General features: G+C 36.8%; 1 protein-coding gene across 1 annotated transcript in view; it reads left to right on the top strand.

The window, feature by feature from the left end:
* Positions 1-4,445: 4,445 nt before the first annotated feature.
* Positions 4,446-18,673, top strand: part of SERPINI2 (serpin family I member 2) — a 34,108-nt gene continuing 19,880 nt past the window's right edge. The window contains exons 1-5 of the mRNA XM_040480674.1: positions 4,446-4,536; positions 7,042-7,296; positions 12,535-12,765; positions 14,166-14,360; positions 14,439-14,631. Of these exons, the coding sequence (XP_040336608.1) occupies positions 7,050-7,296; positions 12,535-12,765; positions 14,166-14,360; positions 14,439-14,631 (866 nt within the window). The 5' untranslated portion in view covers positions 4,446-4,536; positions 7,042-7,049. The remainder of the gene's footprint in view (positions 4,537-7,041; positions 7,297-12,534; positions 12,766-14,165; positions 14,361-14,438; positions 14,632-18,673) is intronic.

The raw sequence follows: 18,673 nt of genomic DNA, 5'->3' as shown, positions 1-18,673 counted from the left end.
TTTTTTTTTTTTTAATTTTTTTTTTCAACGTTTATTTATTTTTGGGACAGAGAGAGACAGAGCATGAACGGGGGAGGGGCAGAGAGAGAGGGAGACACAGAATCGGAAACAGGCTCCAGGCTCTGAGCCATCAGCCCAGAGCCCGACGCGGGGCTCGAACTCCCGGACCGCGAGATCGTGACCTGGCTGAAGTCGGACGCTTAACCGACTGCGCCACCCAGGCGCCCCAGAAACATATATTTGAATGTATCAACCAACAAATGTTGGTGAATGTTACCAGAGTGATAAAGACTCTGGAAACCATGTTCCTGAGAAACAGGTAAAGACATGGGGAAGTCTGGCATTAGAAAGAAAATTCATGGGACATATAACCTATTCTCAAATATTTCAAAGCTGCAATGAGGAAAAAGAGTAGAAGTAGAACCAATGGACACAGTTTTAAGGAGGCAGATTCTAGAATTCTTTCCTGATACCTGCTAAAACAGGAAGGGATTTCTCGTCTTCCCTCGCCTTCCCATCTTGCTGGAGAGGAGTTGGCAGCAGGCTGGCTGCATGGCTGTGAAAGGAAGAAGGAGGAGCTGAAAGAAGTCATATGCTCACTGGATCCAAGAGTATGGGACTGGGGAGTGGGAGGAGTGTTTAGGTGGTGGAAAGGCAGAGAGGGTGAGTAGAGGAAATGGCCGGCACAGTTGGGAGGTGGCTTACCCTGAGAAAATAAACACTGACTAAGTAAATGAATAAATTCGTGAATATTTTAAGAATGAGAGGCAGGTGTCTCACTTTTATAGAGGTATTTATAAAATTTCCAAGGGGGGAAGCTAGAAAGAACCCTGAGATCATAGATTGGGTCTGAGATTCCAGTGTGAATTGATGGCTTTAGAGAGAGGGAGGGACGGAGGGAGGGAGGAAGGAAGAAAAGAAGGAAGGAAGGAAAGGAAAAGAAAAAAAGAAAAAGAAGGAAGAAGGAAGGAAGAAATGTTTAAGAGTGATTAAGATGCTATGTTTGCAGCTTGCTCGCAAATGATTCAGAAAATGCTAATTATAATTGTGTCTACACATACATACACCATATATATATAATGCATGTATATATGACTTTATGTATATATATACATACATACATATATATAATATACATACATATATACATACATACATATATATACATACATATATATAATATATAATAGTATATATAGTATATATACTATTATATATTATATATATATATATATAGGAGAGAGAAAGAAGGAGGGAAAGATTAGCTATATAGATTGAGCATACACATGTGGTAGAAGGCTAACAATTGGGAAAACAGAGAGAAGGAGAGAGGGAGATGGTAGTTCTTTTTATTATACCAGCAAATTTTCTGTAAATTTGGAAGTATTTCAAAGATTTTTTTTTTTTAAATGAAAAAGGTTGCCTTGGGAAAAAAAGATTTTTTGAGATGTTCCAGCAGAGGCTGAGTAACTCTCTCACAGGGATATTGCAGAAAATTCTTGCACTGGTCGGGAGGTTTGATTAGATAATCCATCATTTCAAACTTAGAGCGTATGATTTATGAATCATAGATTGATGACAGTACAGTGGAGTGAAATTTGAGCCACATTTCTAGAAATTTAGAGGAATATTAAGATGTTAAAGAGAGGAAATATGGGTACCACGTACTTTGTGAAGGCTCTATTTTCCATTCATGCGCCCACCCATCCATCTGTTCATCCATTCATCCACCTATCCAACCAATTATCTAAGATACATACAAGGGAGTGTTTTAGACACCAGGTATATACCTATAAATAGAATACACTTCTCTTACCATCAGGTTCCTGGAGTGAAAGTACATAAAATGCAGTGATTTATTAAGCAAAGACTGAATGAGCCCACTAGTTTTTCTGGTATAAATTGGAAATTCTTTTGCTAGACATCTTTTTCTTTTTCTTTTTTTTTTTTTTTTTTTTACCCTTGTAGATGACTTTGTTTGAAACGATTAGTGAAATAGTCTGTTTCATATGAACATACCTTCTCTCTGTAGCCTACCACATGTGTAAGGCAATTGTGCTGTGTTAAAACCCTAATCCCATCTTTAATTAACTTCAGGGGCTCTTCCAGGAAAGGAAAAAGACATTTAGTTATTATGTCTCTTCTATCTTACAGCATCTAATTGTGCTAGGCAGGTAGCAGGGTCTCACCTATAAAATGTTAATAGAACTGAAGACTTTATAAGCTATTTCTGAAATTAACACTTAGGTTCAATGATTTAAGATCCATTTTTTCTACAGTGAAAGGAACTTGTCACATTAAAATAGAATGTGCCAGAACTTTCAATAGGCTACTTTGTTTGTAATATGTAGGTTTATACTAAATATAATTTAACCTGTTATCTTTTCAGAACATGTTCCTCTTATCACATGATATATGGAGCAAACTGAGAGAGGAACAAAATGCCTGAAATTAACCCGTGCTCAGATAGAATAATTAGCTTTTAAGTCCTATATTAACGAGAACATTTGCTTGTATGTTTTTAAAGTTGGGAATTAAATACAATTTTACTTTTGAAAAGCTACAAAATGCTAAGAAAGATAATGAGATTGAACCTATAACTTCTTGCTATTGTTTTTATTATACATATCCCCAGATTTATTTTTTACAGTGGAGGAGTGATGGCGCTCAGATTTATACCAAGACACTTTGGCTCTCACTAATGAAATATTATATATAATATATACATATTATATATAATATATATATCATATATATTATATATATATTTATACATATATATACATATACATATAATATATATATATTTCAAATATATATATATATAAATATTTGCTCATGCTCTGGGGGCAAAATAGAGTTGTAGAAAGAACAGATTTATGAAAATATTCAAAAGGCCTGCAGTAATATTTTATGGACAATTGTGGTATCATTATTGTCAATTAAAAGAACTTGAACCAGGGAGGAGAAATTCTTGGCCATTCTTTTTTACTCCTCAAGAGACAGGAAAATGTGCAGTGTGCTTGAACTGCTCTAACATAAGATCCTTACAGAAAGTTTCATTAAGTGATCTTACTAAGACAGAGTGTCTGTCTCTGTCATTGCAAGGAAAGTAATGACCTGTTCCTGGGTAAATCACATTATGATCTGAGTAATATGGAGAAATAATAACTTGGTAGCTCAGGGTACTTGTGATGGATGTTTGCTAGTGTCACTACAGGGGTAGAAACATTGATTGAATGAGAGTCTTTGGACATTCAGACTTATTGTTTATGAATTAGTAAAACAAGAAGGATAGAGCTCTTGGGCTGCCTAACTCTGTTTTTGGAAAATTATCTCTAACAGTGTTAAGCTAAAGCTGGAGAGGAGTTCGCTTATGTTAGAGCAAGTGGTATTAGAATATAACCCAAGACTTAGAAAACATTAAGAGATGCCTAGGTGGACAATTAAGAATTTTAGTGAATTAGGACATTATGGCCTATAGCAATTATCAGGCTTCCCATGGCTTTCTGTAAGCGCTAGCCCTGTCAGGACATTGAAATAAGTTACTTCTCAGGTATTTACATCCATTTTATCTTGTTTTTATAAGATTATCAGAAGTGACATTACATTTAGTTATCAATGGTGACTATTTGTTTAATTGCATCTGGAACAAATTTTCCATTTCTCTTCTCGGAGGCCACAGATGAATCAGTGTGTTTAATATCTGATTGCCATTGAGGTAATTGATTTGAACTAGAAGAATGAGATCACAATCTATTCAATTATGAATCCATTTTTTTTTTATTAATGAACTACTCGTAGAGAAAATTACGTAAAAGTTTAAAGGCATGTAAAAGTAGCACTGATGTGTATTATCAAATTACCTATGTTTAATCGTATTGTCCTCATATGATTTGGTAAATCAATAATCTTAATCTGGTCTTTTGGTTCATCATGGAGAGTATATTTCTTCAATATCCACCCTTTTTCCTAAGGATTAAAATGAGCCTTGTAACCACAGGAAATTCCTGTGACTATTGTATGATTTGATGAATTGTTGAGAACTTTGTAAATGCAGCAGCAATTTGTCTCTGCATTCTGGACTTGATTTAGCTTTATCCTTTTTCTCACAGGCTTTCTGAAATATTTATGATGGTATACAGTGGTAATCTGATGCAGAAGTCCTGTGAGAAACAAAAAGAACTAATTACTAACCAATTTACAAGCCTTGGCACATTCTTCCAAATTCTGTTTCGACTTACTATAAAAGAAGTGGAATAATGGATTAAATAATATAAGATTGATGCTTTGAAAAAATTCTGTTATGGTTTTCTCTCTCACTTCTTGCCTATTGCGTCATTGATCATTAACTGATCATATTAGTCCTTTTATGCAAATGTAGTGAACACCTGCTTTGGGTTTAGAGGAGTTAATCAACAGTGTTCAAGATAAGTAAATTTGGCCTTGACTGATCAGGTGTTTTATGTACTAGTGTTTCCCAGCAGGCACATTTCAGTTATAACATCACAGTGAAAAATCAGAAGCCAATTTGGGGTAAGTACCTTAAAATTAAATAGCTTTTGAATGCAGTACATATGCAATAATATTGATCATGAGTATTTAATAGAGCAGGGGACTGGCATTTCAATTCACTTTGATAGCAGATCTTATTTAAATTTATCAAATTAACACATTACTTTTATTCTCCTTAAATAATGTCATTATAAATTTGAAGTCCTATAAATTCTTATAGGACTAGTCATTATGTTGTTTAGTTCACCAGTACTTCATGCTTTCTAATGAGATCTAATGAGATAGGATCCAAAACACAATGAGGTTAAGTGAACTTTTGAAAACATTTCGTGTGTGTGTGTGTGTGTGTGTGAGATTATAATTTGTTCAATGCCTAGAGATTTTCTGGGAGAATTAGACGCTCAAATAATATAAAGTTTTTTTGATGTTTATTTATTTTTGAAGGAGAGAGGGGGAGACAGAGCATGGGGGAGGGAGGGGCAGAGAGAGAGGGAGACACAGAATCTGAACCTGGATGCAGGCTCTGAGCTGTCAACGCGGGGCTTGAACTCACGAACCGGGAGATCATGACCTGAGCTGAAGTGGGACGCTTAACTGAGCCACCCAAGCACCCCGATGCTCAAATAATATAAATTTTAATTATTAAGATTATTAGTATAATGAGAGGATACCCCTCAGATTCTACCATAAGGAAAAATTTGTATCCTTCATAGTATTGTTTATTATTGTATTACAAACCAAATACATAAAGATGTACCTAAAGAACTACCACTTGATGACTTAAAAGTACTAATAACATTGTGACTACTTATATATCTACAAACTTCTATTTTTAATCAGAAATCTTCTGAGATAGTGAATGTATTCGAAAATGATACATAGGGGCACCTGGGTGGCTCAGTTGGTTAAACAGTCTGACTCTTGATGTCTGTTCAGGTTATAATCTCATGGTTCATGAGTTCAAGCCCCATTTGGGCTCAGCGCTGACAGCTCAGATCCTGCTTAGGATTCTCTCTCTCTCTCTCCCCTCCTCCCTCTTACATGTGCTCTCTCTCTCTCTCTCTCAAAATGAATAGATAAACATTAAAAAGAAAGAAAATGGTAAACAGAAATTTATTTTTGTGTATAAAACTTTTCTTACTCACTGGCTTTTACTTTTGTTGCACTTCCACTCACAACCTTATGTACTAACTTAATCCTCAATAAACCATTTGATAATATATGTTTATATTTGCAATTTACCAACATGCTATTTTTTAACATTTGTTTTAAATTGCATTTTGAAGTCTTTTTCCTTTGCAAATTGTATATCTAAACAAATAGAGTTTAGCTACAAATATTAGAAGGCAATTTGAAGTAGCTACATAATGACTCCACAGATTAGCTTTAGAGAGTATTTGACTATTAGTAATCTTTATATGTAATAGTGACTCTTAACCCACTTATGGGTCATGGTGACCCTTCCAATGGTCTGCAAAAGCACTTTAGAAATATAGTTCTTCATTTTTAAGGGTAACAATACATTGTTCTAGAGGCTTTCATCTTTACCCCCCAATGAACAGTTACTTCCCAGTAACCTATGAAACTAGGAGTTATTAAGAGTTCCTGAAATAGAGTTTTTGCAAGGTAAAATTAGCGTTACTAAAATTTATGAGGTTTTGGGGTCAGTATTCCATGAAGTCTAATATTGCAAAACTCATTCTCAAGACGTAATCAGATGGTTGAATTTCCTGTACTTTTAGTGGAGGGCACTTGAATAAGGTGTCATTAGTGTTGTGACTTGGCTAAAGTTTTCAGCTGCAGCTTTCTTATGTGTTAACTTGTCAAATTATTCTTGGTTTCTTAGAAAGTGCTTTTTTCTTTTGTTATTGTTGTAGTGTTACATTTAATTGCATTTCCTTACAGGTTTTCTGAGTTTCTCCTTCCTTTGAAAAAGTACAATGTGAATTTTAGGGTATTTCACCCTCTAGAAGTAGGAGTCCACAAAGTATGAAAATTCATACCATAAAAACTTTACCAGATTACTCAAACTGATTTAGAATACATTAACTTTGCACTATTATAGGTTCAAAACCACACTGGAGTGTCTTCATATTTTATTCCATTTCTCTTTTCATCTATAAACCATTTTCGAGTAGTGTGGAGAGAGGATTCCCTTGATAAAGAGTTACAGGTATCTCACTTAAAACCATGGGAAAGATAGGAAAAAGTATCATTTAGCTATTTAGAGATCATATTGCTATTGACGTTGTTCCAGAATTATAATTTCTTCTTTGATTTTAGAAGACTGCCTTATTTGTTTTGGACTAGTTCTTGAAGGAATATAAAAGGAATTTAAAAATGCCATTTGCACATGCTTATTTCTCCTAATAGATGAAGCTTATTCTGCAAACTGGCATGAGAATCTCCTTGTAATAATGTTTGACTTAAGACAAAGAATTCTAATAGGAAGAAGGTTGTCAGTTGAGTTCACTATGGTCACCTCTGGTTATTTTGAAAACTAATGAATTTTAAATTAATGCACAGAAGTCAAAATGGATAAGATCTTGTTGTGGAGTCTACTGTTGATTTGTTCTGGAAGTCAAGCCTCAAGACCCTTGGCTCAAAGAAATATCGAATTTGCAGTGGATCTTTATCAAGCTATTTGTTTATCTCATAAGGACAACATTGTATTTTCCCCCCTTGGAACAACGTTGGTTCTTGGGATGGTACAACTGGGAGCAAAAGGAAACGCACAGGAGCAGATAAGACAAACGTTAAAACTTCAGGAAAACTCAACTGGTGAGATTCTTACATATAATTATTAAAAAAAATTTTTAATGTTTATTTATTTTGGAGACAGAGACAGAGCATGAGTGGGGGAGGGGCAGAGAACGAGGGAGACACAGAATCCAAGGCAGGCTCCAGGCTCGGAGGTATCAGTGCAGAGCCCAATGCGGGGCTCAAACTCACAGACCAGGAGATCATGACCTGAGCTGAAGTTGGATGCTTTACCAACTGAGCCACCCAGGTGCCCCATTACATATGATTATTTATGCTGGATAAGATCTGGCCAAATTTATTTTTAAAATTAGAAGTTCAGGGTGACACAACTTAAATCAATGGAAAATGTTATCAAAAGTGTAAAATTATAATAAAATGGAGAATTGTATATAATAATAATTTTAATTGTTTCCCAATGAAAATGTTACCAAAAGAATGTATTATTTTTAATACAGATATAAAGGTGTGAGTGTGACAGTATATTTTCTTCTGGTCTGGTTTAGCCAGATTTAATTAATTGAGATCGTCTTGTGTGCGTAAATGTGTGTATGTGTATGGTTTTCTGTTTGTTTGTTTATATTTCCACCATCATGATGCTATGATCATTTTTCGCATCAGTTTCAGAATATGGTTCTTAATTGTTGCATTTCATGGCCTCTTATGGAACTATCATTACTTACTTACCCCTTCTTCATTAGGTTGTTTCCAGTATTTCTGTTATAAAAATGCTTCAACGAGCATCCTTACCCAGAAATCTTTGTGTGCATCTCTCATTACTTTATTAGCTTTCTAAAGTTAGTTTTCTAAATAAAATTTAACTTTTTCACTTAACTGAGACCAAGAAAAAGTATTAATTTATACATTTAAAAAGCTTGTTTGGTTAATAGTTTTTAAAGAAAATCTGAAAAAAAAATTACATAAACCATCCAAGGCCTTTTGGCGTTTGAGGGGTTGCTGTCTTAGAGTCTCCCAAAGGCCTATCTGAGCTACTGTAGAGCTTTGGTGCTGGTGTCCTGTTTGAAAGGGCAGTTGGCCCTTTCTCGGGCTATCCTGTGTTCTCGATTTCCATAATAATTTTAATTTTAAACTTCTACATCACTGTCAGATAATATGTCCTAAACATCAGACCAAATTTCCAGATTTTTCGATTTGGAAATGTAATCACTGTAACTATAACCAATTTCAGTATGTTTGCCTTAGAACAGAGCACTTATATTTAGGAATTTGCCTTTCTGTTTTTACAAAGTCTCATTTGCTTCATTTTAAATAAAGGCAATTTTATGTAGAAAAGAAGTTGGTGATAGTGAAGTTAATTGCAAGAATTTTCCTTTGTGAATAATGTAAAATGAAGCCACTGTGTTCCAGATTTAGTCTTGACTGTCTAGATTAATTTCAGCAAATCCCATAAGAGAGTCACAGAAGCATTTCATCACTTGATACTGCTTTGAAAAGTAAAAATACATTTATAAAGATATGTAAAGTTGACTCTAAGATAAATTAGCAAAATTAGTGCCTCTGAAATCTAAATTACTCTAAATGGGTATATCTTGTAGAGAAACAGAAATGTTAACAACTCTGGATTGTGAATGTAATGCTAATCATAGCAATAATGATGATGACACTATCAAACATGTATATAGTGTAGCAGACACTTTTTTCTGTGCTTGATATCTGCTCTCCTACTTACTATTTACAGTTACTCTGTGAGGTAGACATAACCCTGCTGTTTAGATGAGGACATGGAAGCAAAGAAAGGTTAAAGTAGCTTGTCCAGAATAAATTCCAAAAATGATTCAGTAAGAGTTCTAGATCAGAAGAGCAATATATTATATTTTCCTTGGGAAAATATAGACGGGCAGTTAAACATTAACATTGTAACACATGTAACAAAATCTATCAAAATTGCTTTTTTTTTTAACTTTTTAAAATCTTTATTTATTTTTGAGAGAGAGACAGAGTGTGAGCAGGGGAGGAGCAGAGAGAGAGGGAGACACAGAACCTGAAGCAGGCTCCAGGCTCCGAGATATCAGCACAGAGCCCGACGCGGGGCTCAAACTCATGAATCGTGAGATCATGACCTGAGCTGAAGTCGGATGCTCAACTGACTGAACCACCCAGGCGCCCCTCAAAATTGCTTTCTATTATGCTTTGTGAAGGAGAGAGACACAGAGACACAGTTGGAAGGTTATTGCAAAAGGAAAAGGAAGATGCGCCAGAGAGAGAAAAAATATGAAAAAATAAACTCTGGAGAAAAAAAGGAGGAGAGAATTAAGGCACAAAGAAAAAGGAGACAGAGTTAAGGAAGGGAACAGAGTGGAAGAGAGCAAGGAAATGGAGAAGAGGCCCAGATGGTCTAAAGAAAGAAGAGCAAAGTGGTGTGAAGGGCGGAACAAGGTGTAAGATCAGAAGGTGGTGCCTGGTAGGGCCACCTTGGAACCCAAGAGGAACAGGAAAATCACTAGTAACGATCCTGTCTTCATTGAGCATTTTTACAAATGTACCTCATGGATTTCTTTGATTAATACGGATTTTTACTGTTACAGTAAAATATTATCTTGATTATTGAGTCTGCTGGCATCTCATTAAATTTCATGCTCAATATAAATGCCTCCTTGACTCATCTTGGTCCTGGCCCTACCTTCCATTCCCAGTGGTTATCAAAAGTTACTACCTGTCATACTAAGCTGTTTTATGTTAACACCTGGCTTATTCTACAGATGGTCATACAATTCCTGGCATCCTATCCCCACAGGGCTCTCAGTGTCCTCAGTTTTCCTTCTTTCCCCCAATTGTCAAAACTTCTGCTCAGAATTTACCTTCTCTAGTCTACCGAGCATCTGATAATGCTCCGTTTTGCTTTGCCTCTAACATGCTGCTTACTAATCAAAGACTAACTGGGGTGCTTGCTATTCTAAGAGTGTTATGGAAAGAGGGTCAGCTTTGCATTCTGATCCCAGTTCCAAAACCAAATAATCTTGTGATTTGGCACCTCTCCAGTGACTGTACGTCTCTGGATTTTAGATTCCTCACTATAAAAAGAAGAGTTTTAATAAATGATTCATATGGACCTTTTGGCTAAAATAATCTATAATCCTATGACTGCCTTTGTTTTCATCTTTAGATCTCTCATATTTCACACACAGTTGGCCTTTGGGCTCTTAATAGCAGGAGAAGTATACATGTACTGAATTTTAGAACATTTTCTGGAGGACTAGTACAATCAAACCAAAAGTTATATTCACCCCATGGCCTATAGGTGTTCTATGACTCTGTTTTAGGAACTGAAATAAATTTATTCTCACTGCTTATTGGGAGCCATGTATACATATTCGTTTTGATCTGTGCTAGAAGAGGGTATTAATCTGAAATTAAATCAAATTTATAAGACAGATAACTTTATATTCTCCTCCAAACTTGTGCTACTTGATGACATTTTTCATTGACTTCTGAGTCCAGTGATTTATCAAAGGGAAACTGACTGTTTGTCATACAGTCTTGGACCTTAAGTACATGACATAAATCTATTTGCTCTGACAAATGAGTTGGAACTATTTTTTCTCCCCTTCCCCTCCCCCCCCATTCCTTTAAAGATGTTCATAAATTACAAACTTCTGAAGATTGGTTTCAAATTCTGCCACTTCATTTCTGACCTTAATTAATTCTTTTGAAAAAACTCACATGCCTTAACTCAGAAAGTCTCTGTAGCCTGCCTTTATTGAGATATTTCCTCAGCTTCAAATAGCAAATGATTGCATCTAAAACCATCGCAGAAAACAGTTAAATAGATTAACTTTCATTCCTTCCTTATGTAAGAATTCTAGGATTGTAAAGATTTAGTGAAATTCTTCTAATCCAACCAAAGGGAAGTAAGTTTTTAGGGCTAAGATTGTTTATATCTGTATCTATATCCCCAGAATGTAGCATCATAGAGTTTGAAACATAATGAAATATACCTCCCAGAGCCTGCGATATGGTTATGTGGGTTGTACCTGCACAAGAGCAGGGGAGGACAAGGAGACAAGTGGGAATGGAAATGCAGGCTCTACTCAGCTAGACGAGATATGAGGCCACTGGGCTGAAACCCTCCTTCTCCCCCACCTGTGAGGGAAGCTGTTCTTATTTATACAAAGATGCCCATTGACTGCTAGCTCTCTGCTAAAGTGCGCAGACGCGCGCATCTCCCCTGGCCGCCATCACATTTCCAGTGGACAACTCAAGACAAGTCCTCAATAAAAATTTTCTCTCTTTATTCAGTGGGTATATTCTAGTGATGAATGATTTATATTTTCTTCAATAAAGATTAATTAGGCATACTCAACTTTTAAGTTATGAAAGTGGTATTTTTAGTATGTAACTCAAAATATAACAATGGCCCTGAAAGAAACTTTGATTTGAAATAGAGTTCCTAGACTTAATGATTGAGTTCCAGGAGTAAGCCAGATAGGAATGAAAAACATTATATTTTTGGTAATGGATAGGAAACCTCTGAACAACGATCAAACCTGAATTCTCTCATAGGCACATGTATCTTCCCAACAGTCCATGGTGGTCAGAATAATCCAACGGTAAATAAATAATAGGCCAACAGTGATTCTTAACTGACTCTACTGGACTCAGTTGACTAGTGGTGATAGTTGGAATGGTTAAGACTGGTACTGTTCATGTAGACGGTCACAGGATATACATTCATGAACCTGAAGAAATAGGCAATTCTGATTCTTGCACATCTCTAGAGATGATTACAGGGATTACCTCATAAATTTCAAAACTTGGACAGGTGCCATTGCTCATCTTTTATGAGAACTTTCTTAAGCTGAAATAAAAGCAATAATGAAAAGGATTGCTCATCACTGTCATACCACCATCAGTATTCATTAGTATTCTCCTTCCATAAGTATCGCATGTTATGCAAAGAATGAGGTTCTAAAGATAAATTTCCAACAAGTAAGAATGAGCTAAATTTGACTATAAAAAGGGAATTTCCTTCAGCCTGTTTAAATGCACATTCTTGTTTTTGACACATTTCAAATTTACATGGACATTCTTTTTTTTTCCTGTATAAGAACTGAGTTCTTTATAAAATGCATATTGTATGAAGATAAATGCTTAAAATATTTATACTAACTTAGAAAGGATCGTTAGTTTTACCTAAGGGTGCAAAAAATGGTGATATGAATCAACACTTAGAAGTAAAGCTGAAAAGCTGTTGTTTTTATGTTGTTCAATATGTCAGTATACATTATAATTATTTTTTAGGAGAAGAATTTTCTGTGCTGGAGTCATTTTTCTCCTCCATCTCAGAGAAAAGGCAAGAATTTACATTTAATCTTGCCAATGCCCTCTACCTTCAAGAAGGATTCACAGTGAAAGAACAGTATCTCCATAGCAACAAGGAGTTTTTTCAGAGTGCCATAAAACTGGTGGATTTTCAAGATGCAAAGGCTTCTGCAGAGACAATAAGTACCTGGGTAGAAAGCAAAACAGATGGTAAAGTTTCCCATTTTCGTAAAATCATTATTTGCCATTGTATTCATGGTTTTTAATATCCTAAAGTAAAGAATGGTTGAATATTTTCCTGTTAAACTGTGGCTCAGAGGAATCAAACCTCCCATTTTGCTTCCCTGTTATTCAAATTAATACTAAATTGTAAAACTGAGAGAAATTGTCAGCTGCGTTGAAAAGCATACAGATTTTTTTCAGCAACGCCTATTTAGAGAATTTTTAATGGAAAACTTTTAATAATAAGTTTTGTTTAAGCATAGGTTTTTAATCTACGGCAGCTGAAGTAATATCTTGGGCCAGGTAAAAATTAGATCTGTCAGCCTCAACTGCCTTCTTTCCCACATATACTGTAAATAATTAACACATCTCAGGTGGGTGGGTTAATGTTTAATAATAAATGTGGATAACCATATCATAAACATGGTAATCTAAACTTTAATCTCAATATAAGCTAGCAAAAATTCCTCAGGGATTTTGGAGTGACATAGTAGAAAGAACACAAGCTTAAAGTCCTTCAGATCTGAGTTCAAATCCTAACCGGTTCTAGGCTATGCCCTATCTAAGATGAGGATACTATTAAAATATTTCAGGATTATTAGCAGGTTTGATAATAATGTATGAGAAATAACAAGCATATATCAGGCCTTGATTTACAGTAGTTTGTTTCTTTGTTCATTCGTTCTGCTTCCAAAAATTATGATGATATAGGATAGGAAGCGTCATTCAGGGAGGCATGGTTCAAAATGTGAGATGGGTGTTCTGAGCAGCGTTCACAGGAAAGTCCCATTGATGGGACACAAAATGAATATCCCTAGACAGCTCCATGGCACTCATTCATGCTTTTATCTCTTAACTGAAATAGTCACTGGACATAGAAATAGCCGACTGGTTGTTTAGAGGAAGAAAATCATACTAACAGCTCCATTCTTGTCCCTTCCCAATGGTCAGTGGCTCTAGCCACAGGAATAGAAGGTTTGAGTGTACCACTGACTTATTCATTCTGATTGACCTGCTGGAGAAACTTGAAATAAAGTTTGAAAATCATCAATAAATACGCAGGAAGGGACATTCCGTTTTCATTCTTTCTGGCTGAAAAACGATTTAGACAAACAAGCTCGCCGAAGAGAGTCCAATAGCAGGTCTGTCCAGGTTTGCCTAAGACAATCTCGTATCTCCGGTTTCCTAGTGAGATCTCATTTGTACCTGTGTCTAAGTGAAATAAGTAACAGTGCTCCTCTTTACTCTCAAAATTGCCAAGGCTAGATGATAAAGCACCCCGTTTATAATGACCTGCAAAAGAAATTTGTGCTTTAATTCTATTTAAGGCATTCCACTGAGTCGCTCTTGCACATCTCTTTCTGCCTCCTCCTGCACCCCCTTCACAGGGAAAATTAAAAACATGTTTTCCGGGGAAGAATTTGGCCCTCTGACTCGGCTCATCCTGGTGAATGCTGTTTATTTCAAGGGCGATTGGAAGCAGAAGTTCACAAAAGAGAACACACAGTTGATGAATTTTACTAAGAAAGATGGTGCAGCAGTCAAAGTTCCAATGATGAAGGCTCTTTTGAGAACAAAATATGGTGAGATGAGAAATCCTGCTTTGAAGCATGATTTGGGGAATTGCCAAGAATATTTAATAGTTTATTTCTCCGTTCCAGGCTATTTTTCTGAATCCTCCGTGAACTACCAGGTTTTGGAATTACCTTATAAAGGTGACGAGTTTAGTTTAATCATCATACTCCCTGCAGAAGATGTGAACATAGAAGAAATGGAAAAGCGCATTACTGCGCATCGAATCCTGAAATGGTTCTCTGAGATGCAAGAAGAGGAAGTGGAAATCAGCCTCCCTAGGTTGGTAACGTTATTTTATTATTCCAGTTCTTAGGTTTTCACTCATGGAGGAATTTGAATAGCTGGCTAAAAGATAACAAATATTTGAAAAGGCTATTGTCGAAAAGAAAAATGCATTTGGAAGTGTAGCTCCACTTTATGGAACCACTGTTCCATAAGCACTGTTTTGCCACGTGGGGGACTGAATTTAAGCACCCAGTATTCTCTGCAATAGATGAAGAGGTGTAAGTGTTCAAGCTAGAACATCAGGATAAAAAGGACTTTTTATTCGTTTTAGTATATAAATGCACCTTTCTCTAATCTCTTAATTGGAATTTTAAATATCTGTCTTCTGTTACATTTAAGGAAGATGAAATCCCCCAACCACTTAAGGTACCACAATTAAAAGACGTGTTACACCAGCTTTGACCACCGGTGCTCCAACAGTCATTGAATTTAAATAGAGCCCTATGGAGAGTTTTAGGTAGTTAATACAAAATGGAAATTGCAAAGGCTTATCTCAGAAAACAAGAATACAAACACTGATTTCTAAATATCATGCTTCTAGCCAACAGGAGAAACTTCAGAGTAAGTTATGCCCAAATAACTCAATTCACATTCTATCTCAACTTTTTAAAAGAGGCAGATATCTTTCCGATTCTGTGTCTCCCTCTCTCTCTGCCCCTCCCCCGTTCATGCTCTGTCTCTCTCTGTCCCAAAAATAAATAAAAAACGTTGAAAAAAAAAAAAAAAGAGGCAGATGTCTAATAGATGATAGTCTGTTCTTTTGTTTCTAAAATTTTCTGCAGACTCATCAAAGCCTGGATGGTCTGCGCACCCCTCTTCCAGGCCTTTTGCCACTTAAATGTCTTGGCTTTTCCTGCATTTTCCACTAAGCCGGGATCCAGTCAGTCATTGTAATCGTATTCGCAGATAATATTTTTTATTGCTTTTTGTTATTTTGTCTTTATTCTGCTCCGATTTCTCCCTAATCATCCTCAACCGCAAATCTACCCCAAAAGCCATTCCTGCTCCCCAACTATTAATTTTGTTAAGCAAAAACCCAGGAAGCAGTCCCTTCTGGCATCATTGAGGCTGGAGCTGGGGACTCCTTATTTCTCTTCAAAGAACTTCCTTTTTTAATACTCACACACACCACACCAAAATTGAACTTCTGTTCCGCAGGCGCTGCTTTATGTTGATTTCTCTTACTCTCAACATATGTCTCAACTTCCTGTTCCTTATTTTTTTCTTCAACGTTTTATTTATTTTGGGGACAGAGAGAGAGAGAGCATGAACGGGGGAGGGGCAGAGAGAGAGGGAGACACAGAATTGGAAACAGGCTCCAGGCTCCGAGCCATCAGCCCAGAGCCTGACGCGGGGCTCGAACTCACGGAGCGCGAGATCGTGACCTGGCTGAAGTCGGACGCTTAACCGACTGCGCCACCCAGGCTCCCCAACTTCCTGTTCCTTAAAGAAAACGTATCATTAGGCAAATCTGCGTCCCTACCCTTCACCTCAAAATTCGTCTACATCTTTGATAATCTTCTCTTCCTCTACCTTCCTTGTCATCCTGGAGAAAGAGGTACCCTGTGCTTTTCTCACCCTTACTCTAGGTTCTTGATCCTAATATTATTTACTATTTCCTTTTTCTTGAAAAATCTTTCTTTCTTTAACCCCTGGAGCACTCCTCACTTCTGTTTATTTTTCTCTCCATTGTAAAATTGTGCTGTTCCCTGACCTACATTTGTTTTTCTTTCTATTCCCAGCTAATATTTACTAGAATTGTTTCTTCAGAAGTTTCTTCTTCTTACTCTCTTTTATTTGTCCCTTTTTCTTCATGTCTCTAATATCTGAATTTCTCCCCCAATCTCTCTTCTAATTCCCTAGCATCCCTGTATATCTCTACCTGGATGTGATTTAGTCTTTCAAAGAGTTTTGGGTGTTTTGTTTTTGTTTGTTTGCTTGTTTTGTTTTGTTTTTGCTCCTATTATGTGTGAAACATTGGAGATGAAGTGATGTGACAGTTTATCTTCTAATAACAGTTTGGGGGATTAACTTATTTATTTTCAAATTTATTTTTCTCTCTCTCTTTTTCCTTTGGAAAGATCACTGTTTGGAGCCAAAAACACTGAGTTTGAAAATTGTTCATGCCTTGTACTACAGTGGTGTCTTAGGAGAGTCATCAGCTGTCCTGAGTTGTGGTTTTATTAGTATGAAATTGGAATAATGACACTTGTAGCCAAGGTGGCCCCAGCATCATCAGCCTAGTTAACAAATGCCCTAGATAATAATGCATACGTTTCAAACTCAGTTGGCAACAGCAAATACAGGCTTTTTTCAGAATTCCCTTCTCCAACATTTTAGGAATCTTCATAAGAATGCTGCCCAGACGACAATTCCACCCAGGCTACTACATTCTGGACAGCAGACTCTTTGGTCTTATTATCAGCTTCTCCAAACTAGCCACACTTCTCATACAACTTCTCTCATAGTGTGACACAGACTTCTCTTTTGATTCCTCCAAGAAAAACGGTTATGGGTTTGAGTTATGTCCTTCCTGATTCATATATTGAAGTCTTAACTTCCACTCCCCCCAAAATGTGTGACCTTGTTTGGTGACAGTCTTCACAGAGGTAATCAAGTTAAAGTGAAGTTATTAGGGTGGACCCTAATCCAGCACGGCTGGAGTCCTTATGAAAAGGAGAAATTTGGATAGAGAGATACACAGAGCAGGAAGGCTACATGAAGAGACAGAGGGAGAAGATGGCCATCTACAGGCTGAGGAGAGAGGCCTAGAACAGACTTCTCCCTCATAGTCCTCAGAAGGAACCAATGCTACCCACACCTTAATTTTAGACCTCTACAATTATGAAACAATAAGTTTCTGTTGTTTAAGCCACCTACTTTGTGGTAATTTGTTGAGGTAGCCCTTGGCAAACTAATACAAGAACAATGTTTAGCCAAATTTTACTGACAGCTTTATGTTACCAAAAGAGGCTTCTAAGGTGGAAAGTAATTTAAAAACCAGGTGTCAGGGAAGAGTGTTCTGGAGTCCAAGCCATGTCTTGTAACCAGGGAGCCTTCTCCTGTCCACTGCTGACCTTAGCCTACCGCTGTCATGGTACCAGAACCCACCCTCACCCAGAGTCTTTTTCATCTCCCTCCAACCCAGCAGTTGGAGTCCTCCAACTTTTCCCAGCAGAAAGAAACACAGATTTTCTCCCATCTCTGAGGCCAGATTCCCAGTCATGATCAGAATCGACGACAGCAGATTCTGACCTTCAGTGGATACCTTTTCATACCATGTAGAATAAATTATACCCTCATCATTTCAAACTTCACTATTTCCATCCCACTGGTTCTATTTGCATAATGGAAATTTCATCATGTTGCTTTTCCCAAACAAACACTTCGTCTTAAATGTGAATGTAGATCTTTGGTGATATGAAAGCAGAAACATTAAATGGCAGTTGTACTCCCTCCCTTTTCTCAAATAAATTCCAGGCACCAAAGATTTTTAAAAATTTTTTTTAAAGTTTCAATTATAGGGGCGCCTGGGTGGCGCAGTCGGTTAAGCGTCCGACTTCAGCCAGGTCACGATCTCGCGGTCCGTGAGTTCGAGCCCCGCGTCAGGCTCTGGGCTGATGGCTCAGAACCTGGAGCCTGTTTCCGATTCTGTGTCTCCCTCTCTCTCTCTGCCCCTCCCCCGTTCATGCTCTGTCTCTCTCTGTCCCAAATAAATAAATAAACGTTGAAAAAAAATTAAAAAAAAAGTTTCGATTATATTACCTCATTACATAATTATATTCATAACACAAAGTCTGGCAAATAGAAGATGTTAAATAAGTGATGCCTATTTTTCTTTCTTTGTTAAGATCACTGCCCAGCCAGTACCAAAGTAGAAAGTCTTCTCTGACTTCTCAGTCTCTCTTACGCCTGTCCCCTCTGTCTGGCAGGCCCTTCTCCATGGTATCTACCCAGGAAATTCTCATTCATCCTTCATCTTCCCCTCACAATTAACTCTTCAGTGTACATTTCCCCAACATGCTCACTTAGACTC

This window comes from Herpailurus yagouaroundi, unplaced genomic scaffold, assembly GCF_014898765.1.
Source record: "Herpailurus yagouaroundi ecotype Mexico unplaced genomic scaffold, PumYag 159, whole genome shotgun sequence".
Taxonomy (NCBI): Eukaryota; Metazoa; Chordata; class Mammalia; order Carnivora; family Felidae; genus Herpailurus; species Herpailurus yagouaroundi.
This window is presented reverse-complemented; position numbering and strand designations above follow the sequence as displayed.